This window comes from Onychostoma macrolepis, chromosome 11 (genome assembly GCF_012432095.1).
Source record: "Onychostoma macrolepis isolate SWU-2019 chromosome 11, ASM1243209v1, whole genome shotgun sequence".
Classification (NCBI taxonomy): Eukaryota; Metazoa; Chordata; class Actinopteri; order Cypriniformes; family Cyprinidae; genus Onychostoma; species Onychostoma macrolepis.
This window is the reverse complement of record NC_081165.1, coordinates 4041138-4064760: the sequence shown is the minus strand read 5'-3', so window position 1 is coordinate 4064760 and position 23623 is coordinate 4041138. Positions and strand designations below refer to the sequence as shown.

Below are 23623 nucleotides of genomic sequence, written 5' to 3'. Positions count from 1 at the left end.
ACAGAGGTCTGTCTTTATCTGGTCTCTCTGAGCTTTGTTGCCATTTGCTATTATCGTTAGCCTTAACTTGGCATATGTGTTAAAGGGTCCTATAATGCTTTTTTAATTCTTTTTTTATTATTATTATTTTCAACTTCCTTTAGTGTGTAAGTTTGTGCATGAAAAATCAGCAAATATACACATCACAAAGTCCACCACAAAGGGAGATATTCTCTGTATCAGGGGTGTAGAAAACAAGGTTAACTTACCTGCACATTCAGCCTGATCTCTCCGTTGTTTAATCAAAAACTTGCTTATTCAAAGTATGCCGGTTTAAAAACCACACCTGGGAATAAGTTCAGTCAACCCAGAGTTTTCCCACAATGAACAAACAAGACATTCTCAACAGAACACCAAATTCAAGGAGTCACCCTGGAAACAGAAGGAAAAACTTTTGACGAGGGAAAAACAATTATTAAAAATAGTAAATGATATTTATCTGAAAGTGTAATAATGCAAACAGGTTTTCTGTAAGGGGTGTATTTAAGAGGATAGACACTATCGTTTGTTAATTAAAATAATAGAAGTCTATGGAAAGTCCCCACAATTCACAGAAACAACCGTGTGTGTGTTTAACTGATTTAATGAATTGTAATACTTATAGTAGCTGTAATGCAAAAAGGAGAATTAGATTTAATTGCTTCTAATTTACATAGTTTGCCAAGCCCTGTCTAAAACACACAAGCACTCTATATTAATAAAAGAACACAAATTTTACAGACCTTCATGTTTAATTATATTTGATTACATGAAAACTTTTGCAATTAGTTTGTAAAAGCTGGTTATATATTTGGGCTGCGTTTTCATTGCATTCACAAGGTTTTGACCAGCAGGCGGTGTTTTGGGCGCTTCGAAACCGTACATCGTTTTGAGAAACAGTTGGTTTATTTGATTTAGTTTCGAAAAGCTTCCGTTTCTCCCATCACTAAAATGTAGGATATAAAAATACCTTACATTTACCCTATCACAACAAATGCAGTCACGTTTGTTGTGCTCTGACGACATTTCCTGTCTAACCCGGAAACGCTTCAAACTGCACAGAAGCCACCAGTTAGCTTATCCCGATTTAGCCTTATCGCTTTATTTTGTTAATCAAATAAACGAATAAAATATTAAGTTATATTTGAATTTGATTAGAGTCAGAGCGCAAAGATACTCATTCTAAGGTAAAACCTGCATCGCCTGAGTTCTCGATTTTAATGTAATTGATAACCTAAATATGTTGTGGTGGTGTCACGGTTGACACAGTAATTGTCGCTATTAGAGCTGATAAAGTAATTAAATCATAATAATATACATCTAATGTAGAATTACCCGATATATTAGAGTATAGTATTGCGCTGGCTTTAACGTTGTTGCGTCTGCACTGCACATGTATTAATAGAGTTTCTTATTGTTTAGGTCTGTGTTCATACTCTCTCCTCTGTCTGCCTCCAGTATTCATGATTCATCGGTTTTCTCAGTGTTAAACAGTTGATCAGGAGATCATGGAGAAAGGTAAGACAACAACCAGCGAGTGCAGAATATACAGAATAGCAGAAGTTTTTATTTCAAAAAGATTTTTGGTAGCAATTTTCACTCAAAAAAATTTATTTTCTGTGACCTACGCTATCCCCGCTGAAAAAAAACAATAGACACCATCACAAAATTTGTAATGGTTTTACTGGTTATGATGGAAACTGTAATGGACCCTTTGGTAATTGGTCACCTTCTATTGGTGGCTTGTTAAAACCAATAAATCCTAATGGAATATGTCCCAAAACACACAACAGAAACCCATTTTTAAGTTGATGGTTTGTAATGGTATTTGTAGTGGAAACCATTAGGATTTAGAATAATTCATGATGTGTTCTGATGGATAAGGTGTTGTGTTGCAGATGTGAAGGCAGGCATCCCCTCTGGCGTGGCTGCAGAAGTGGCGGCCGGACCTCTGGTGTCCCAGAGCCGATCCGAGGACGAGGAGTCCACTGCTGTGAAGAGGACAGCCGCTCAGGCCTTCAGCGGAGCCGGACTGATTCCCAAACGCAGAAGCTCCTCCAGGTGAAGAGTAGTCATCTGTTCCCATAGCAGGCCTCTGGTTCACTGTGGTCACTTTACACGTGTCTAAAAGCTGTCAAATCATTGTATTTTAGATCAATAAAGAGAAAGAAGTTTGATGATGAGCTGGTTGAGAGCAGCCTTGCGAAATCTACCAGTCGGGTCAAAGGTCAGCCAGTCATCGAGCCAATCAGATGCCCTGGGAATGACCTTGCATCTAGTGACAAGAAGAAGGTAATGAAGGTTATTGGATTTTATTTCACAAATCTCTGGAATAATTGATTGTGGTGAATCTTACCTATTATTTTCTGGCCAAGAACCACTGTATGATAGACCACTGAAAATGTGTGTAGAAATGTGAGAGAGTAGAAGAATTACATACCTACCTGTCAGTAGTTTAAAATAGTTGAGATTTACGTTTCTGTTTGTAATTTATTGCTGTTCAAAGCTGAATTTTCAGCATAATTTCTCCAGTCTTCAGTGTCACATGATCCTTCAGAAATCATTCTTAATATACTGATTTGCTGCTCCTCAAGAAACAGTTGAAAACAGTTTTTGTTGTGATACACTATCATTTAAAAGTTTGGGATAAATATGATTTAAAAAAAGAGTGCATTAAATTGATCAAAAGTGACAGTAAAGAAATTTATAATGTCACAGCAGAAGATTTGTATTTCAATTAAATGCCGTTCATTTAGATTTTTCTTCATTAAAGAATTCTTAAAAAAAAAAAAAGCATGGTTATTTTTAACTGTTTTCAATATTGAAAAGAATGAGAACCATTGTTAATAATTGAGAAATAATAAAAACAATAATTTTAAAAAGCTGAGCTTCAAATCAGAATATTAGAATGATTTCTGAAGGACTGTGTGGAAATTCAGCTTTGCCATCACAGGAATGCATTTTAAAATATATTCAAATAGGAAACAGTTCGAAATTGTAATGATATTTCAAAATACTACTGTTTTTACTGTATTTTTGACCAAATAAATGCAGCCTTGATGAGCATTTGAGACTTCTTTCAAAAGCATTTTAAAAAATCCAATTTTAAACAGCAAATATTAAGCAACAAAATTTCTGCATAGCTGAAATACCTTCTGCTTTTAATATAAGATGAATCATTTTAGCTCATATATATTTCTTTTAATCCTTTTCTATACTTGCGTATGTGCAATACAGTCATTACATGTTTTATATACAGTGATGGTGTGTTTTTCTGGGTTTTATAGTAAACATGCATGGTGCTAGTAGATTTGTTTTACTGACATGTAACATCTGCATTTTAAATGTGACATTAAACATTATTTACCTTTAAGTCGATCTGCTACTCCATAACTTGTCTCTGAACCATAGGGTTTAAAGTCTGGCAGCTCTCTTACGCCGCCTCTTGCCATGGTGATCGCGCCTTCATCAATGACCAAACGAATGAAGAAAAACAAGCAGCCGTTACAGATCACCAAAGACCTGGGCCGCTGGAAACCCACTGATGACCTGCTGCTCATCAATGCTGTTTTACAGGTCAGCTGTCAGGTTTTAGGAGCTTAATAGTTTAGAGAAGTTCTGCTGAGATGAACTGAACTGACGTTACAGTTGAGGTCAAAAGTTTACATACTCCTTGCAGAATCTGCAAAATGTTAATTATTTGACCAAAATAAAAGGGATCATACAAAATTTGTTATTGTTTATTTAGTACTGACCTGAATAAGATATTTCACATAAAAGATGTTTACATGTAGTCCACAAGAGAAAATAATAGCTGAATTTATTTTAAAAAATGACCCCGTTCAAAAGTTTACATCTCCTTGATTCTTAATACTGTGTTGTTACCTGAATGAGCCACTGCTGTATTTTTTTTGTTTAGTGATAGTTGTTCATGAGTCCCTTTTGTTTGTCCTGAACAGTTTTTTTAACCCTTTCCGACAATGACTGTATGATTTTGAGATCCATCTTTTCACACTGAGGACAACTGAGGGACTCATGCAACTATTACAGAAGGTTCAAATGCTCACTGATGCTCCAGAAGGAAAAACCATGCATTAAGAGCCGGGGGGTGAAAACTTTTTGAATTTGAATATCAGGGTAAATTTAACTTATTTTGTCTTCTGGGAAACATGTAAGTATTTTCTGTAGCTTATAAAGGGCAGTACTAAATGAAAAAATATGATAAAAATAAGAGCAAAATAAGAAAAATGTACACATCTTCATTCTTTTCAAAAGTTTTCACCCCCCTGCTCCTAATGCGTCATTTTCCCTCAACTGTACTTTATGTTCAGACCACAGATCTTACATCAGTTCACCTGGGAGTGAAATTCAGCTGTCGCTTCACGCTGCGGGAGATTCAGGAGCGCTGGTACGCTCTGCTGTATGACCCTGTCATATCAAAGTGAGTTTCTGACCAAATCATTCTTCTCATATAGTTATAGTTCCTGTTTTAATCTGGTAGAAAAGTGAAATGAAAAAAATGCCATCACCCTCATGTCATTCCGAACCCCAAAGACTTATTGCTTCCCCAGAACACAAAGCATTTCAAGAATGTATGCCATGTTCATTTCATAATAGCGTCATTAAAATTATACTCATATTATATATTCATTCATTCAGTTCATGGTAATTGAACACCAGGGACAATATATCAACTGATATTTGGCTTTTTTTTCTTTTTTTTTTATGACTGTATCCACCAATAAGTTGGTTTGGTCAGGTAGTGTTGGAAGTGAGAATATTATTTTGATGGTGCCGAGAAGCCCCAAGGCAACTATCTACCTCTTAATTAGTTACCTCTCTTAAACAGTTCTGCGTAATTGATATTGATGTACAATTTTCAGTTATGCTCATATATTCTGCAAATGAGCAATTATTGAAAAAAGTAAAGGTGATATGACGTGACGTGGTCAAGTATGGCCAAGTATGGACTCAACATACTCTGAATTTGTGCTCTGCATTTAACCCATCCTAAGTGCACACACACACACAGCAGTGAACACACACATATAGTCTGCAAATGAGCAATTATTTAAAAGTTAGTGTTAGAATATTTTAATCCTAATAAAATGAATTCCATGAACCTCAAACTCTTTAGTTACTATTTTTTTCTTAATCATGTTTTGTGAATTTGTTTTATTATAATAGGATTCTAGAACAAAACCAAGGAGAAGTTGATATCTGAAATGTAAGTCTGTGTGTATTGATGCTTCTAAATCGATTCATATTTAAATGAAAAGCTCCTCAGATGTTCTTCTCTGGAAGGGTTTGAAATGACATGAGGGTTAGTAAAAAATGAGAGAATTTTAGTTTTTAGTTGAGTTGTTTTACTATTACCTTAACATACGATCTGAGGGGATCATTTTCGAAGGGTTTTGTCTGTTCCTCAGGCTGGCGTGGCAGGCCATGAGACAGCTGCATCCAGAGGCTATCGCTGCTATTCAGAGTAAAGCTCTCTTCAGTCAGACAGAGGAAGCCCTGCTCGCTAAGATCGCCTCAGTGAGACATTCATTCTTGAACGAGATCAGCATTTTGTTGACATATTAGAGTGAATGCTTTCTAGATTTGATTGTTACTGTTGTTGTTTTAAATGTCATTGCTGTTCAGTTGATCCTTGCTTCGTGTTTGTGAGTAGAGCAGTCAGCCTAAGCTGGAGGTTTTTCAAGATTTGCTCAACAAGCACCCGAATGTGTTTTACCCATCACGCACTGCTAAGAATCTGATGGTCCACTGGCAGCTGCTCAAGCAGTACTATCTGCTGGAGGATCAGAGCGGTGAGATGCTCTCGTGTATCAGTTCAGTCTGGTGTTCCTGCATGCGGTGGTCATTATCATTTACACAACTCATCTGATGTGTTTCTAGTTCAACCTCTGCCTAAAGGAGAGCAAGTGCTGAACTTCTCTGATGCGGAGCAGGTGGTTGACGATGCCAAACTCAAGTAAGCAAACCCTTTTTTTCGCTACACCAAGTTAATTAACAAATAATACTTCACAATAACACTTTGTCCTGCAGTGTGACTAATGAACTTTTGGAAAAAATCTTTATTTATATCAGTTTTTATGCAACAACAACAACAACAAAAAAGCAGATCAAATTTAAATCTCACATAATATGTACTACGAATACAACAACCGAAAAATACACACACACACACCATAACACGTACCCTTCTTTCCCGAACACACACCAGATACAATAAATATAATCACGTAATACAAAACCGTTCATGATCCTGTGCACCTAAAAAACATTAAAAATGAGGTGAATATGAGGGGAAACTGAAGGGTAAATTCTGTTAAGTTTAGCTTTTGTACTATAATGTAACCTATGTATCACTTTAAATGACACATGAAATTTTAAAAGTGAATTCAAGTTTAATATTTTTAGTCATGCTGCAGCACACTGTTCGACACTGCCACTCACTATGTGTACATGCACATTAGAAAACTGATTGTGACCAAGCTTCTTTTCATGCATATATGTGACCCTGGAGCACAAAACTAGTCGTAAGTAGCACAGGTATATTTGTAGCAATAGCCTAAAATACATTGAATGGGTCAAAATTATCGATTTTTCTTTTATGCCAAAAATCATTAGGATATTAAGTAAAGATCACATTCCATGAAGATATTTTGTAAATTTCCTACTGTAAATATATCAAAACTTAATTTTTGATTAGTAATATGCATTGCTAAGGACTTCATTTGGACAGCTTTAAAAGCGTTTTTCTCAAAATTTAGATTTTTTTTGCACCCTCAGATTCCAGATATTCAAATATTTGTATCTTGGCCGAATATTGTCATATCATAACAAACCATACATCTTATTTATTCAGCTTTCAGATGATGTATAAATCTCAATTTTGAAAAATTGACCCTTATGACTGGTTTTGTGCTCCAGGGTCACATATGCATACTAGCGGTGTATTCTTAACTCATCTACATGTGTACTTGTGGTGTCGTCAGTAAGCAGTACACAATTTTAGTGCACTCTGCTTTGCTTTGAGTTATTGTCTGCTTCCATGTTGTGCATTAAAATCTTGTAATGCACACCAAGCCAGATTATCTTCTAGAAATATTTGGATTTTGGATTATTGCAGAAAATAATGAACAACAAAAATGTATGATTCTTACACATTTTGTTCATGAGAAAAAAAACAAAAAACACTGACTTCAGGATGATGGAACAGGAAGCGCTAAAATATTGTTTTCAGGTTACAGGCCTACAAAAACACGTCATCCCTGCAGCACTCTATATTCTGCTTCATAATGTGTTTCCTCATTAACCTTTTATGACAATTATATATGACTGATGACTGTCTGGTTCTGATCTTGTATCCTGTTCATCAGGGACAGCAGAGATGAAGTCTTAGAGCACGGTGAGTTATTTCATACAGCCTCTTGTTGTTTTAAATGTGCTTAAATGTGTTTCAGTACTTTTTCCTGTGTCTGTCTATGAAATGTTATTGCATTTCTTGTAGAGCTGATGATTGCAGATAGACACCAGAAGCGTGAGATCAGACAGCTGGAGCAGGAACTTCCTCGCTGGCAGGTGTTAGTGGACAGCATCACAGGTCAGATTGGCTTTTTGTATAGTTATCAGAAGAATGTGATCGCTGAGTCTGATTGTGTGATATGATTATTTCAGGCATGAATTCACCAGACTTTGATAATCAGACTCTGGCAGCTTTACGCGGACGGATGGTCAGATATCTGATGAGATCTAGAGAGGTCAGTGAGCATTTAATATCATGCATGCACGAGAGTTGAATCTGAAAGTATGATGACTCACTTGTTGACAGTGACTTGCTGCCACCTACTGGCGATTTTAATTTCACATTTAAAGTATCTTTTCATTTTTAAAGTAATTTCAAATATCAGTATTCAATGTTTTATGTTTAAAATATCAAAACATTATGCATTTGTAACTGCAGGTTAAAGCATTCCATGTCCCTCTGAGCTGCATTAAACAGTGTGTAAATACATCTAAATGCCATTCAGATGCAACATCTGCAAAGATTAATTTTGTTGATACTGGTTTCATTTGTTTTGGTAACAGCCTAAATGTCTTATTATTCTAATTGACCGATTAAATGTAACAATTTGACTAAAATGCACACTTTTAGAAAAAATGGCTTTATTAAAGGTAAAATTGCCCATAAAAGGTAAAAATCCATTTAAATTTATATGAAAAGATTAATTTCTATCACTGATGTGAACTGACCATGCTGAATATGAAGAATATCAAAAACTGCAGCTGTCCACGGTAGTCAGATATCAGCACAATAACACACTAACAAAATATTGTCTAATTATCGTTATCGAAAAATCCCCAAAAATATTGAGATATCATTTTTTTTCAATATCGCACACCCCTACATGGGTTCTGGTTTAGTATCTAGTTATTACCCAGGTATTATGATTAATATAACAAAGTAAATAGTGTTGAAAATGCGGATCAGGAATGTGCTACCAAAATATCTTCTGCTTCTGCTGTACAGGCTTTTCTCAGAACCAAACCGTGATCTATCTGTTGTTTTAATAACCAGCAGACTTTTTTTTGTGAAATGCTTCTCTTGAAAATGTGTTTGTGCTATTTAACAAAAAAATTAAAGGTACTTGCTTTAATATTTAGTTATTGAATTCAATATGAGGCACAATGGTTTTAAAGGAAGAGTTCACCCACAGTTGACCGATAACAAACTCTTTTGAACTGTTTCAGATCACTCTGGGACGTGCTACTAAAGACAAGCAGATAGATGTAGATCTGTCTTTGGAGGGACCTGCATGGAAGATCTCCAGAAAGCAAGGTCAGACGGTTGAACATTCATGATGCACATGGTGCTGTGTGATCAGTCCTGCTCCTTGATGCTAAGTTTAGCTTTGCATCACTAGACTTTTTTACAGCATAACCCTTGTTTACTTTTTAAAAGAGAAGGCATTATGTGATTTACTGATTTTGAGTTCTCTTCAGCACGCGTTAAACCGTGCACTTTCTCCTACCATCCGAGTGTCACGTCGCCGCTGGCTATCGGTTACAGCATCCCATTTGTGTTTACTGCCGTTATCAGCTCAAATGTCACCCGAATCCACTGCTTCAAACAAATCATTCACTCGCACCTGTAATGTTCCCTGATATAGATATCCGCACCCAAACGTCACATTAATTATTCTAATTCTTTGTTTTAAGCATGATGATATGATCAGTGGATCGTTCCTTTTTAACAGCAGATTCAGTGACGCTACAGCTGATCTGCGCATCTCCGATAGTAAAATAATATGTTGACCGTAAGCTGCTTTTAAATGAACATTTAAAAAGTTTGTCTTTGGCCAGATTAGCCTACATTTTCTTAATAAAATAAAGACAGGCTTTCAGACTCCATTCAGACTTTATTGGGAATATCGGATGTTTATTAGTGTTTGGGCCACTTGGAGGAATCCTTTGCCAGAGACCGGTCCACACATGCATCCACGAGACTAGATTTAACTTCCAGTGGTGTTTTTTTTGCTGTCCCGACGGACGGGAGAACTTAAGGTGCTTGTCTGACTTGACTAGCCTTTCGGTTTAGCGCACACATGATGGACCATATTCGAGGTATCAGTCTTGTGGCTGTCATATACATACAGCGCTTCACAGCCGTTGCATATTACATACCCAGCACTTGATTCATCCTCGCTGACCACTCCGCTAAAACGATCCCACACGGTACATTTCTTTCCTTCCTTTTGTTTTTAATTCTCTCTATTTAATTTTCTCTCAGATCTGTTTTGCCTCCATTTCTGCTTTAAGAAAAGGACCCCCCTCCACCCGCTGCGACCCACATATTTTTATAAATGAGAATCTGCAAATTAGTGCCTGTCTGCCTGATGAAAAGAATGCATTTAAAACACGCTCATGTTTTAGAGAATGTAGTTAATATTTGCATCATTAATGACTGATCTTATACAACCCTAACCCGTGACCCACCTGCAATTAATCGGAATGTATTTTTTTTAGTTGTACAAGTTAACTAGTTGTTACTGGGCCACTCGTAAGTAAGATGGATGACTGATGCAACACTGCACAGCTCTGTGGATTTTAATTTAAATATTTGATGCTTTGAATTATCACCAGGATACAGGATGCAATTTTAAAGTAATGAAATTATGTTTGTTTTCTAACTCCAGGGATCATTAAACTGAAAAATAATGGAGATTTCTTCATCGCTAATGAAGGCCGAAGACCCATTTACATTGATGGACGACCAGTTTTATCTGGAAACAAGTGGAAACTCAACAACAACTCTGTGATGGAGGTGTGTACAAGCTTACATTTGAGTCACAAAATCATCGAATGATTTACCACATTTACACCGCATATTTTGTATATAGTATATAAATAAATAACTTTTGTATATCTACATCTTATCAGTAAATAATATTTATGAAAGTTACGACCTTTTTATGATTTTTTTTTTCAAGACCATTAATTGCAAGAAAAATACATAAATTGTTCTTTCAAAAAATATATGCATTGAAATGAAATTCTATTCACACACTAAATTTAAGTAATAATACTTTTAATAGACATTTCATTACCAGGGAATGCGATATGTATTTGTTTTACGTTATGCCCGCTGTAAAATATTTTGTCAGCTATAACTGCTCTTTGTGTGAAATCTCTGTAAAAATAATTTTTAATCTGTCATGACACTCCATGAAAAATCATGGAAATTCATTTGTCAAAGGGGGTAGGAATACTGGAATTTATTTATAGCCCCTGATTCATTTTTGTATACAGTTCTAGAATATTTATAGTATCAACTCCTAAATATCAGAGAACAGTTTCTATCACGTTCTCCTCTATGTACAGACAGTGTATCAGCTACTATTATGATAGTAAAAACAAAGTATTATAAGGGATTCAGTTAAAGCTCAGTTATTATTGCGGAGGCCATTAGTATAATTTTGCAACTGAATCACATCCAGATTTTTCAACAGCAAAAATAATGACAAGTCAGAGTCATGTGTTTGACTTTCTTGCTCTTGGTTTTGGTTAGACCACAGGTGTCAACTTTGAGGCCTGCGGGCCAAATCCGACCCGCCACCTCATTTCATGTCGCCCATGAGTTCATTTCTGAAACCTATAACTGAAAAGTCTCAGTTAGTGAAGTCCTTGTGAATATGAACCCATTTGATGCTTATGATCACACCAGTGTGTTTAGACTGTTCAGTGCATGACTTGAACCAGCAAAAAATATTGCCGATATTTGATATATATTTATATTTTGGCTTTTGGTTTAGTGATGGTGCGTTGACCGTTTAGCGTCATTCACAGGACATTTAAATTGTTCCACAATGCGTACAGCAACCATCGTAATAAAATGTTGCCAGAGTCAGCTTAATCGGTTTTGGATAAAACTGATTGCGCTTTTTGTGTTGTGCAGCATAGTATAATTATGCACAGATGTCGCCACAGGCATGTTTTTCTAATGAGCCTGCCTCTTCTCTGCTAACTCTAAAGGGCTGTTTTTGTAGGTTCATCTCTTTATTTAGGTTCATTGCACCAGATGACAAACAGACTTTTTTTTTTTTTTGCAATGAGTATTTGAATTATTTAGATTTTAAAAGGACTGCAGCAAACAGTCAGAAATTTTTTACAGCTCAACAAGACTTGTGTCTTAGAAATAAGAGGTAAATGAACACAAGAACAGAGATATCTTGAAATTTCAGGAATTCTGGAATTAATCAGCCTTACCGACACGGTGACAGTGTTTTTTTTTACAGAGAATACACACTAATGCACATGTAAGTGTTTGACAGCTGCCAAGTAAGTCAGACATTATCAATGTTTCCGTTTAAACTGGCGAATTTAACTTGTGCACAAATATTGCATGAAACATTGGCAAATAAAGCACCGTTTCCATCCAACGAGTCAAAGAGAACAAAATCATAATTTCCTGATAAACTGGCACTAAATATAACTAAGAAAAGTAGGAGAAGCCACTGAATATAATCATTTTCATATATGATAAATTACTTGTGCCTCGAGCAGATGAAGCACAGTAAATGCAGTCATTGCTTTTGTTTGGGAACGCAGTCGTGTAAGACAATTATACAGAAATACTTACGACAGACTTTGGTTTAAGCATTTCAGAATGACCAAAACCATATTTTAGATGCTGTGCAACAAGGTCAGTCTCATGGTTAGTCAAGTTGCGTCATCTCGTCACATTACTTTTTTTGATAGACATGGAGGAATTTATTCGGCAAATACATTTCCATCTCCTATTTTTCGCATTAACTCCTTTTTGCAAAGACCACCTCAAGTGAGTGTGTAAAATTTTTCGAATTATGGGGATTTTTTATTTTCTAAATTTGGCATTTTCATCACCTGTTTCTGATGTGATACTTCAAAATGTGCATAAAAACAGGAAAGTGAAGGAAACCGCTGTTGTGCTGGTACCAAATCCAGTCGCTACTAAGGTTATTATAGTTTTGATATATTTTGTTTTCTATATCAAATTATTTAGTTTAGTTTCATTAAAATAACACTGCTGTAGGAAGGCTGGTATTGCTTCATTTTTATAAAATGTTTATTACACTAATAATGTGAAATTAACATACTGAAAATAACTGTTTTGTGGACCAGTGTGTCATTACATATTGTTTTTATAAGTCACAATGAACAAAATTTACTATGTATTACATAAAATGTCAGAATGTTGTGCCTTACCCTTAATCCTAATAATGTTATTGTGATGTGTGTTTGTTTTGTCCAGATTGCAGGTCTTCGCTTTGTGTTCCTGATCAATCAGGAGTTGATTTCTCTCATTAAAGCTGAAGCTGCCAAGATGAATCAGCCATGATACTGAAGTCACCAGTTCACGAGCGGTCAAACCATTCAGAGCTGGACTGTCCTACCTTTTGCCTCTGAGTAGAGTCATTTACAGGAGACCTTTCAGCACAAGATTATAGTGGCTCTCAACTGAGCAGTGATCTGTAGCTCAGATTGGAGGAAAAAAAATCATTTGGAGAAGAATTGGACATTTATATGCCTGTTATTTAAGGCACATTTGGACAGAAAGAACTGAATGTTTGAGAGTGTTTGTTTGTGTGTGTGTGTGATTGTAGATTTGCTTTTTTTTATTTGTATAAAAGACACTGTTACTGTTTTGACTTGTACATTTTTTTGGTTGTTTATACTTAAAACCCAGTAACCTTGTATTGTCTCATCAAAGACAGTTTGCTAATATTCTGCCATGACAGAAATAGTGTAAATATATTCATAAAGACCGATTAAAACTGAAAGGTGTTTCAATGATGTATCTGTGTATTGTAATGCATTGTGCTGTTCTTTATATTTGTCATTGATTTTAGAGTCAGAGCGGCAAACTTTGCATGCATCACTTTGGCCCTTGATATCAACTAATGTTGCAAACCAAAAGTGGATACAAGTAACCGAGAAAAAAAAAAAACTACATAAAAATACATATAAAGCAAAGGTTCAGATCTAATTATAATGCACAATTACTAACTAAACCACAGGTCAATTATTATTATTATTATTTAATGTTTTAAGTCTCTTCTACTCACCATAGCTGCATTAATTTATTAAGACAATCATACTGAAAACTTTTTGAACGTGGCACTGAGGACTGGAGTAACGACTACTGAAAATTCAGCTTAGCATCACAGAAAGAAATTATATTTTAAAATATATTCGAATAGACAGCAGTTAAATTGCAATAACATTTCAGAACATTAAATGTTTTTGCTGTTTTTTATGTATCAAATAATTGCAGCATTGGTGAGAATAAGAGACTTAAAAAAAAAATCCTAACTTTTGACCTGCACTATATGCTTTTTTTCCTCTCGCTGTACACAAAGTCAGTTTCACAGTGGCATTATTACAAGATAAGATATAACAAGGCATAGCCAGTGAACTAGTAGTAGAGGGAGATGTGGTGTTTGAACATTCTATCAAATGTTCCAAAAAAAAAAAAAAAAAATGTGATACTAAAATGAGCTAAATTATTTTTTTGAAGGAGACAATCGTGTTTGCATAGCTGCAAATGAGTCTGTTAGTTTGAGGTCAAAAGCAGAAGAAAGTCCAACGAAGGACACACCGCTGACATCAACAGTCGAAGCCGCCTGACCACTTTGACATCAAAAATAATCACATGCCACTTGATCGATTCAAACATTGGGAGAAAGGCTACTAAATATATGTATATTATATAAATCTAATCTGGAAATCTGATGTTTTGGGATGGTGTAAGCACGGTAAACGTGGTGCTTTCTTTAAGAATTTTTTGTAAATTTTGTATTATTGCACATGAACATATATAACAACAAGAGAAATACAATGTTGCATAGAAATGCCATCAGTACACAAGATTACAAGTAAAATAAAAATTAGCCAGAGGAAGAAAGGAAACGTGATGATGCGGCAGGCTGCGTCTACGTCACACTCGTGCGTCTCGTGAGCTGTGTTCGAATCACACTCCTCTCACTATTTCTGCAGCATCCAGTATGCTGCGCATAGTATGCAAATTTCCTGTATGCGTGGAATGCCCGGATGACCAGAATCTGCTAAACATAACTCAAGTACACTGAAAGCAGTACAAAAGCTGTGTTCCGCGTGAGTGAACTGGAGGCAGGTAATAGTAATTATATAAATGTAAGACTTGCTACAAACTATCGCTGTGCATCTAAAAACAATATCACTAGTAGGACATAAATTGTACTTTAATCTCTACAGCACTTTTCCGATCAAGTCAAATGACGTCACCTTTATGTCTGTAGCGCTTTATAGTCAACATTTGAGTCAAAAAAGTTAATCAAAGTTGTCCTAAAACAAGAACGCTTTTAGGTTTTAGGACAATTTTGATGAAAGTGTTTTGACTTCAAATGTTGACTACTGTACATTGTTTCAAAGATATTAAATAATAATATTAATATTGCAGTAATTTTAGTATAAATCAGTGGCGCAGTGAATAAAAGACGCGAGATGTGTGCTGCTGATGCGAGCGATCCGAGTTCGAATCCATCTTTTGTCAAATTCGTGCAACTCCTTTTCCCATCATATACCAGATCAGAAAGGCATTTATTTTCAATAAAAAATTAAGTAAATATTTGAAAAGTGGAAATTGAACGCCTCATTAATAATACAGTGTGCTTAGCTGTAGGTAGATTTTTGTCCCAATTAAGTGGCGTTCATCAAATAAAATGTATGATAATTTACACTCAATATGTTATTGCATACTGTTTTATAATGTACTACAGTAATGAAGAATAAATGTCTGCCACCTAACTACTATTTACACACCTGTTGCTAAAGAAAATACTGCTATTTTAGTGTAAACAGAATTTATCGTTATTTGCACTTAGTGTAACTAGAATAGCACTTTTTTCAATTAGTGTAACTGCCAAAAATATCATTGTTCAGTTAAAGACAGCTCAGTGTTGATTCAGTTCTGTCCAATAGCCTATGTAAAGTTCTTCAATTATGAAATGAGTTCAACTGGGCAATATAACATTGTTTACTAATATGAAGCATTATTAACAAGCCTTTGTAAAAAGAATGGTTAGCACAATTACTTGTATCAACCTTGACAGCTGTGCTGAATTAATATTCAGTGTTTCTCATGTGACAATTAAGCATACTACTCTGAAACATTTGTTGCTTATTGTATACTGTTTCACACACTATTCTTTAAAAATTAGTAGGCAGTATGCCTGTGTACTGGGCAGTAAGCAGTAAGTATGCCATTTGGAACACAGCCATAGTGATGGGAAGTTCGGATCATTTTACTGACTCGGACCTTTGAGTCTCTTTCAGCAAAATGAACGAATCTTTTTTCGAGTCATTTCGTTCATTTTAGCAAAATATAATTCAAATGTTACGTGCTACTTCCCTAACACATCTACTAATTATGCAAACGTTGATCACACTACAAACAATACAAAACTATAATGGTATAAGAAACAGAAAAAAAATCAATTCATTGTGGTCTTTAGTCTATGATTAGCTCACCTCACCTCTTATCTGACAAGTCTTCGGGTTTGAGTCGTTCGTTCATCACGTGACAGCCTCATAAACTAAACCTATACTGCATAGCCGGAAAAAGAATTGATTAGTTCATCTCCTGAGTCTTTCGAGTTGTTTTTGTCACGTACGTGACAGCATTGGACAGAGAAATTAGTTAATTTACAACCTTCCTTACAAACGGCTGCATAGTTATTATTATTATTATTATTATTATTATTTACTCTTACAGTTTATAAATGTGTGAATTTCTGTCATGATGGTTCTTTTCCATAACACTGAATGTGGTAACAAAGGTAATAAACTAAAGAGTTGGTTATTATTAAGACTTATTATTAAGTCTTTTTCCGGCTCTGACTGCATAGGTTTAGCTTATGAGGCTGTCACGTGATGAACGAACGACTCAAATCTGAAGACTCGAAACAGGTGAACTAATTCAGTGCAGAACCTATAGGATGTTGCGCATGCGCGACTGAACGAATCACTCGCCGAGACGACTCGTTCTTCCCGAGTCACATTAAAGATTCGTTCAAAATGAACGAATCGTTCAAGAAGAACGACCCATCACTAGTTTACAAGCGGCTCGCGCAGGATCTGTAGTTCGACATCGCCAGCTCCTGCAGCTTGATTACAGATTAAAGTAAGGTCACAACTCTTCTAGCAGTTTATAGATCGGGAAACCGGCAGTGTTTGGAATTCAAAGCAACGCAGTGTGTGTGTGTGTGTGTGTGTGTGTGTGTGTGTGTGTTTGTTTGTTTGTTTGTTTGTTTGTATTTAAGTTGTGCAGCGATGGGCTGAATCGATATTCACTGGGTTGCGTTTGTTTTTGTATGTGGCACATGACTTTTTTTTTTTTTAGGCTGCTGTATACAAACGATTCGATCATTTTCTAATTATATACGCGGGCTAATTATTTCATTGTCATATCAATAATGGTGCATTTGTGTTTATTACATATAAACCATTCCTTGATTACAAAAGCATATGTTTGACGTCTTCTCTCTTTGATTGCAAACTACTGCACATGTGGCATAATTATATTGGTTATCAAACTGCAGCTCTTTTATAACACATGTATGCTAACTTGTTTAACTCTCAAAGCTACTAGAACCTCATTGGTTTTTAAAACCATGACCAGCGCAACCTATTTGGGCAATGAAACCTAAAACAGATTTAATTCATTTCCACCCACTAAATAACAAGTGAGGCTGTGTTAGACACACAGTTCTAGAAAGATTCGCTGTCACTGAATAGCAACTGTAATATTTCCAAACAACTGGTTGAACTTTATTTTTTCAGTAAGACGTTCCTTATTTGTAAAATTAAGTATTCGACTACATCCTATCTTTGCACCACAGTTAAAGAAAGGTGGCAAACCTTGAATGAACAGTTTATTACAGTATTACACATTGATTTCTATAATTTTAATCCAGTGAAAAACCGCCTAATAGTCTCAGTTGGCTTTAATTTAGATGGTTATAAATCAGTAAGCTGAGATAAAGTCAGTAGGATTTGTTATTGGCCCTTTTAATGAAAAAGCTGAGAAGATTATACATTCTTGGTCCTAACAGCAAGGTTCATGTTTTCTGTACACGAGACCAAAACAAGTGTCTTATCCATTATGACGCAATCATGCCAGTCCAAATATTTGAGCAACAGTGGCTCATTTCAAACCCTTAACCATTGTTTTGGTTACATGACTGTTGTTAACAACAAGGCTCTAGTTTCATAGTTTTATTTCCAAGAAATTGTCTCTATGCAGGAGTCTTTCTGCTTAGCCCTGTCCCTCTTCTTATCATGTGCAAATATATGTTAATGACAGGTCATAAACCGCTTTAAAACCAGTAGCTCATGCAGTGCATGTATCGCTGATATCAAGCTAATAGACTGCAATCTTAACTGGGCTGGTCTGATATGTAATGTTGGAGTCTGTAAACAGACATTATGATGTTTATTGGGCATAAATCATTTTGAGGTGCAGTGAGATATACAAAGTTTTAAGAGACTAGAGTTTGAATTCTTTGGTCATTTTAGGACCAAGTGACACTTAGGACATTTAAGGTTTTTTTTTGGTCATTACCCAGCAGGCTTACATGTGGTTGCAGTGATAAGACATATGTTTAGGTTTTGATGAGTCATGATGGTGCTTAGTCTGAAAAGATCCACACAATGTTTTAAATTCACCAGATGTCTCGTTTCATACAATACATAAACCACGTGAAGGTGGTTTTAAAAAAAGAAGGGTTTCTATTGTATTGCGTAAATGAACTATAATAATTGAACATTAATTGCATGCTTGATCCGATACAATAACATAAGTTATTACTCCACCACCTGCATGTGACGTCATCAACAACAGTCTTGTACTGTTTAACTAGCAAGGTTTAAAGCTGCCACCATGTTACTACGGTTTCAGGATACTGTCACAACTCGCTTTCCAATGATGCATTGTGCTGTGTAGTGAATCAGTGAGTTGCAACGTTGTCAGAGATGTTTCTAGCCTTTCATCAGTACTGGTGCCCAGAGCAGTTGGTCCCCTCAACAAGCACTGAAAACCACTGACCTACAGCATGTGTCTTCAGAGACATATTTAAAAAGGTTAACTTCTTTTAATCTGACACAGCTGAAAATGTGAGACATGAGCGCAGTGGCCAGAGACATCCGTTTAGTGCAGGTTTGAATAGAAAACAATGGAAAAACTGTGCTTCCGAATGCCTTAAGCATTTATTAACCTAGCCAGCTAGTGAAAATGAAACATCCAAACTGCATCTGAAATAATGAAATATGTAAACAGAGACTTTCACATTTTCTTAAGGTAAAGTGTGAAAACGGGTTAAAGGGGCCATGATAAGATCAAAGAAACATCCAGATAAATCAGGCTGAACAGTTATGTTTAGTAGTTGAATGGATGCTGAAAATTGTCAAATATTAGAACAAATATTGCAGTCCGCATCGTACTTTGATATTTTGTTGTTCTTTGTCTCTTTTCTCAGAAAGAGCGATGCAGCACCTAAAGCATTGCCAAGGTCTTGCTCAGGTCTTCCTTATCAGGAATCAAAGGTAAATCTGCCATTTCACAAACCTTACACCTTTGTCCCTTATCATTTAAGCATTTCCAAATAAAACACATGAAAGTTCACTTAGTCTGAATCCCCCACATGGCACCTTGATTTAATGATTTGCTTGATGTTAATGATTGAAAAGACAAGGCCACATTCTGTGAAATGCTCTTTAAGAAACTTAAATGTTTGTTATAATGAAATTATTGCTTAAACGTCTCAGTTCCAGACTTTCAAAGAGCGTTATCCCGTCACTGTCCGTGTGGGATGGTCATCTCTCTTGTCGCTGGAGGAGCACCGGTGGACATGGAAGACAGAAATACTTTAATAACAGGCTGCCGAAGTTTAGATTCGCTCTGGCAGGGCTGCTGGCAGGTACAGGAGCTGTTTTCGCCTATAAGCTCCACCAAGACAAGGTGAGACACCCGATATGTTGATTCCTAAATATGAAAAATAACCAGGGGAGGATATCTACAGCAGTGGGTGCATATAAATCTACTAAAAATAACAACAATGAAAATAACCTTTCCACTCAGGGTTGATTAATTTGTTGAAAATGCACAAAATAATTCACAAAAAGGACATTCTTTGTGTTTCAAACACATTTGGAAACAGTGCTTCTGTTGCTAAGGGCTTGTCACTTTTTCTCAGGAATAATAAAAAATTAAAAAACATAAAAATGTATGTGTACATTGTCATTACTCATACTTGTTGAGCATGAGGGTAAAGATTAATCATGTTTTGCAAATAAATGACTTTAAATAACAACATATGTGAACTTTAAGAAACATATTCAAATGTCATGACCCCTTTAAATTTAGTGTGTAAATAAGGATGTCAAAACAGACTGCAAAGTCAAACCCTGTCAGTTATTACTAAAGTCTTACAGTATCTCACCGGGCTCATATCGCACAATCTGACAATCAACAGATGTAAAGGACATAAAAAAATTGCACTGTGTCATTGAGCAATCTCTTTTTTTTATTGTGTCTATTTTTGTTCAGGTTCAGTGGGCTGCTACCTCAGCACAGTTACGGGTAACGCAGACTTCAGATCTTCCCGTTTACACCCTAGAAGAAGTCACAAAGCATTGTTCCCTTGACAGTGGTGTGTGGGTCACCTATAAAGGAGGAGTCTACGATATCACTGAATTTGTGTCCATGCACCCTGGTGGCGACAAAATACTTCTGGCTGCAGGTGGATCTCTGGAACCGTACTGGGCATTATATGCCGTTCATCAGCAAGACCATGTCCTAGAACTCCTCTCAGAGTATAAAATTGGTGTTCTTAATCCAGAGAGTTACAAGAAGCAAGAGAGTGCCAACCCTTTAGACCCTTACTCTGCTGAGCCAACACGTCACCCTGCTCTTCAGATCAACAGTCTGAAACCTTTCAACGCCGAACCACCTGCATCTATACTTTCGGATAATTATATCACCCCTTCAGTCATATTTTTTAAGCGTAATCATCTTCCAGTGCCCAGGGTGGATCCTGAAGCTTACAGGTTGGAGATCGAGGGTCTCCCTGGTGGAGTAGTATCTCTTAGTTTAAGTGAGCTAAAGTCTCGTTTTCCAAAACACACCATTACAGCGACGCTTCAGTGCGCCGGGAACCGTCGTTCTGAGATGAACGAAGTCAAGCAAGTCAAAGGACTCAATTGGGGCATCGCCGCAATAAGCAACGCTACATGGTCAGGTGCACGTCTGCGGGATGTACTGTTGTCCTATGGCTTTGGACCTGAGGTTGCAGCAAAAGCTAAACATGTCCAGTTTGAAGGGTTAGACAAGGATGTGACGGGTACAGCATACGGTGCATCTGTTCCACTGAACAAGGCTATGAGCGAAGAAGGTGACGTTCTCCTCGCGTATGAGATGAACGGCGAGGACCTCCCACCTGACCACGGCTACCCTGTCCGTGTAGTTGTACCTGGAGTTGTCGGAGCCCGCAATGTCAAATGGTTGGGCAAAATTGTTGTAAGTGACGAAGAAAGCAAGAGCCACTGGCAGCAGAATGATTACAAAGGCTTTTCTCCAGGCACTGACTGGGACACTGTGGACTTCAAATCAGCACCAGCCATCCAGGAGCTCCCCATACAGTCAGCCATCACTCACCCAGCAGAGGGAACCTCAGTAGACCGCAGTGATGGGGAGGTGACTGTGAAAGGCTATGCGTGGAGTGGGGGAGGAAGAGAGGTTGTGAGAGTGGACGTCTCGGTCGATGGAGGGAAAACGTGGCATGTAGCCCAACTTCGCACCAGTGATCAAGAACAGCACCCTGCTCCTCCTCCTCCACCTGGAAGAGCCTGGGCTTGGAAGCTGTGGGAGATAGACGTCCCAATTCCTCAAAGGGCTCAGGAGCTGGAGATTGTGTGCAAAGCAGTGGACAGTAGTTACAACACACAGCCAGACACTGTCGCTCCTATCTGGAACTTACGAGGAGTGCTTAGTAATGCGTGGCATCGAGTAAAGGTAAAAGTGAGCGAGGGTTTCTAAGACCAAAAATGAACTTTGTACGTGAACGTAAAATGTGTATAAACAAAATTGTTGGAATTTTCTTCGGTGCTGGTTGGATTGTAGCTTTGCAACTGTTTTGAGCTTGTGGTTTCTTGAAAGTGCTTGAAATTGTTTTGATTTTACTCACATAACTGGCTTGATGAATAATTTTGTACTTAATGTACTTAAAGTACTCTGTTTTAACGCACTATTTATTTTAGTATATTATGTAAGTGCACTTTTTTTTTTTTTACCTAGATTGTTATCATGAAATCTTATGACATGTAAACCACTTTGTTCATAATTGTATTCTGAACATCAACATAGGCTTTTAATGATGAAGGCCTGCATTTCACTAACAACTGATTATGTTACATAAACGGCCTACAAATAAGGTCTGTTTAAGAATTGTATTCTTATTTTTATATATATTTTCAAATAAAATTATTCAACCCCCAGAAATCTAAGCTTTTCTAAAGTTTAATGACATACTGAAAGTGATCAATATGTAATGTGACATCAGTAATCTTTTTGAGTTGTAGGTTTTTTTCCCTTAATGCAGCTTTGTTTGAATTATTTAGCCCGTTTTAGCATTGCTGTTCTTTACATCACTTACTGGTAGGTGATGCAAGGTGCAAATTCATATTAAAACAAATTTAAGATTTTGTGACCTCTATAACAACACTTACTGAGCTTTAACTGTGACGCACATAAACTTAGCCCATGAATGTGCTAAAGTTGAGTTGCAAATATGGCCCTACATGTGGGAATTCATGTCATCGGTCACACGGTCAAGACATCTTAATCCTAGATTTGATTCCTAGCTCCTAGAACATATTTTATCAGGGTGCAAACTTGTCACCTTTCCGTTTTCACCTTGAAATAGGTCATTCACGTGAATCGTGTAGATATGTTATAAAAAAAAAAAAAGGAGGGGGCGGGGTCTGCGAGTCATCTGTGTCACTGTCACGTCATCTGTAGAGTTTAGGCTTGTTTGAGATGAGCAAAATCTGCGCAGAACCGATCACCGGTGATCACCGCGAGATGCATGCCGGTTAGAAAAGTGTCCGAGTTACGTCCGCCTAGCTCTGATGTCATGTTGACGTGGGCCAAAAAACTCTCGCGAGGCGGCTGTGTCGGATTGAGCAGTCGCGCGCAGTTCCTCTCCACCGACTGCGCTGATCAAAAGCATGATGGGAAACGACTGACTGACGACACAGCTTAATGCTCATTGCTTCAGACAACTGGGATGCTGAGTTCTCTTCTAAAATGTTTGTTTTTTTAAAATCTGATTTCATGCAATTATGTACTTAAATTGTGCATGAATATTCCCAAACACTATGACAGTGCGATCTCTGTGTGAGATATGTGATTGTTGTCATATTTTCTATAAAAATCTAAAATACATGTTTGAATTAAAATAAAAATGGATGATAAATACGCCTTTCGTATGGAATTAAATAGCAAGCACTTTGAGTGTCTTGTTCATCATATTTATATTCATATAAAAGCAACAGAACTGAAATTATATTATCAGCAGCACAGCATATGAGTGAGAATAACCTGATATCCGCCTTTGATCTCGTAGGTATCTGTTCCACTTCCAGAGGTCAGAACTGTCCATCTTGACTGCGCTTATTTCACTCCTGCCCTCACTGCAGCTCCTGCTCTCACCTACATTTCAGGCGAGGCGAGGCGCATCTCAAACAAGCCTCATATTTCCAGAGGCTATGTATAATGTGAAGGAACAAGCTAAGAGCAAGCAACTTATTTGTGAAGTAATTGGGCTATGTTGGTGGTTAGATTAGCCTGTTTGTAGCTAGCTAAATTAAGTTCGCTGTAGAGCAGGATGTAATGCATTTGTGTTCCAGTATAAAGTTGCAGCTGTTGTTATAGCAACAAAAGACGCCCTCAGCTGCTATTTGTAACCAAAACGCTGCTAGCTTTTTATTTTACTAAAATAGCGCTCTTGTCAACTTTTTCTAG

General features: G+C 36.8%; 2 protein-coding genes across 5 annotated transcripts; both read left to right on the top strand.

The window, feature by feature from the left end:
• Positions 1-1011: 1011 nt before the first annotated feature.
• On the top strand, positions 1012-13361 carry mcrs1 (microspherule protein 1). 3 transcript variants are annotated; one of them, XM_058791592.1, is made up of 15 exons: positions 1012-1205; positions 1477-1536; positions 1917-2079; positions 2172-2310; positions 3430-3594; positions 4350-4459; positions 5448-5556; positions 5693-5831; positions 5920-5995; positions 7407-7435; positions 7538-7630; positions 7705-7787; positions 8779-8866; positions 10224-10351; positions 12818-13361. In XM_058791592.1, the coding sequence occupies exons 2-15, from the start codon at positions 1527-1529 to the stop codon at positions 12902-12904; spliced, it is 1419 nt and encodes a 472-aa protein (XP_058647575.1). In that variant the 5' UTR covers positions 1012-1205; positions 1477-1526; the 3' UTR covers positions 12905-13361. The 3 variants fall into 3 exon arrangements, with proteins under 3 accessions (XP_058647575.1, XP_058647574.1, XP_058647576.1); XM_058791591.1 differs by having other exon boundaries at positions 1441-1536; XM_058791593.1 differs by lacking the exons at positions 1012-1205; positions 1477-1536; positions 1917-2079; positions 2172-2310; positions 3430-3594 and adding an exon at positions 5206-5245 and having other exon boundaries at positions 4442-4459.
• Positions 13362-14627: 1266 nt separating this feature from the next.
• Positions 14628-22099, top strand: suox (sulfite oxidase). Of its 2 annotated transcripts, none has more exons than XM_058790595.1 (4): positions 14628-14698; positions 19080-19146; positions 19369-19561; positions 20150-22099. In XM_058790595.1, exons 2-4 carry the CDS (start codon positions 19088-19090, stop codon positions 21635-21637), a joined length of 1740 nt encoding a protein of 579 aa, XP_058646578.1. In that variant the 5' UTR covers positions 14628-14698; positions 19080-19087; the 3' UTR covers positions 21638-22099. The 2 variants fall into 2 exon arrangements, with proteins under 2 accessions (XP_058646578.1, XP_058646577.1); XM_058790594.1 differs by lacking the exon at positions 14628-14698 and adding an exon at positions 16589-16726.
• The last annotated feature ends 1524 nt before the right edge of the window (positions 22100-23623 follow it).

What these genes read in the sequence shown, in the direction of transcription:
- mcrs1 (XM_058791592.1), top strand. An exon ending in TGCTCGCTAAGATCGCCTCA is followed by an intron (nt 5,557 to 5,692) that starts GTGAGACATTCA and finishes GTTTGTGAGTAG; the next exon opens with AGCAGTCAGCCTAAGCTGGA. An exon ending in GTTGACGATGCCAAACTCAA is followed by an intron (nt 5,996 to 7,406) that starts GTAAGCAAACCC and finishes CCTGTTCATCAG; the next exon opens with GGACAGCAGAGATGAAGTCT.
- suox (XM_058790595.1), top strand. Translation starts at nt 19,088, where the DNA reads ATGCAGCACCTAAAGCATTGCCAAGGTCTTGCTCAGGTCTTCCTTATC. An exon ending in TTCCTTATCAGGAATCAAAG is followed by an intron (nt 19,147 to 19,368) that starts GTAAATCTGCCA and finishes TAAACGTCTCAG; the next exon opens with TTCCAGACTTTCAAAGAGCG. An exon ending in ATAAGCTCCACCAAGACAAG is followed by an intron (nt 19,562 to 20,149) that starts GTGAGACACCCG and finishes ATTTTTGTTCAG; the next exon opens with GTTCAGTGGGCTGCTACCTC.